This window comes from Austrofundulus limnaeus, unplaced genomic scaffold (assembly GCF_001266775.1).
Source record: "Austrofundulus limnaeus strain Quisiro unplaced genomic scaffold, Austrofundulus_limnaeus-1.0 Scaffold2563, whole genome shotgun sequence".
Taxonomy (NCBI): Eukaryota; Metazoa; Chordata; class Actinopteri; order Cyprinodontiformes; family Rivulidae; genus Austrofundulus; species Austrofundulus limnaeus.
Genome location: NW_013954965.1, coordinates 4,125 through 4,528, shown reverse-complemented (window position 1 = coordinate 4,528; position 404 = coordinate 4,125). Strand labels below are relative to the sequence as shown.

Here is a 404-nt window from a genome sequence, read left to right as displayed (position 1 = left end):
CGTCCCCTCACAGATGTTTTACGTTTCGTCCTCTCAGACACAGATGTTTTACGTTTCGTCCTCAGACACAGATGTTTTACGTTTCGTCCTCTCAGACACAGATGTTTTACGTTTCGTCCCCTCAGACACAGATGTTTTACGTTTCGTCCCCTCAGACACAGATGTTTTACATTTCGTCCCCTCAGACACAGATGTTTTATGTTTCGTCCCCTCAGACACAGATGTTTTACGTTTCGTCCTCTCAGACAGATGTTTTACGTTTCGTCCTCTCAGACAGATGTTTTACATTTCGTCCTCTCAGACACAGATGTTTTACATTTCGTCCTCTCAGACACAGATGTTTTACATTTCGTCCTCTCAGACACAGATGTTTTACATTTCGTCCTCTCAGACACAGATGCCCG

General features: G+C 44.1%; 1 protein-coding gene across 2 annotated transcripts in view; it reads left to right on the top strand.

Moving 5' to 3' along the window:
* Positions 1–404, top strand: part of zgc:91910 (Zinc finger protein 706-like) — a gene marked incomplete at its 3' end in the record, with an annotated part of 6,334 nt that extends 5,930 nt beyond the window's left edge. For both annotated transcript variants that reach the window (XM_013999917.1, XM_013999918.1), the window contains 1 exon segment: positions 392–404. In XM_013999917.1, coding sequence (XP_013855371.1) covers positions 392–404 — 13 coding nt within the window.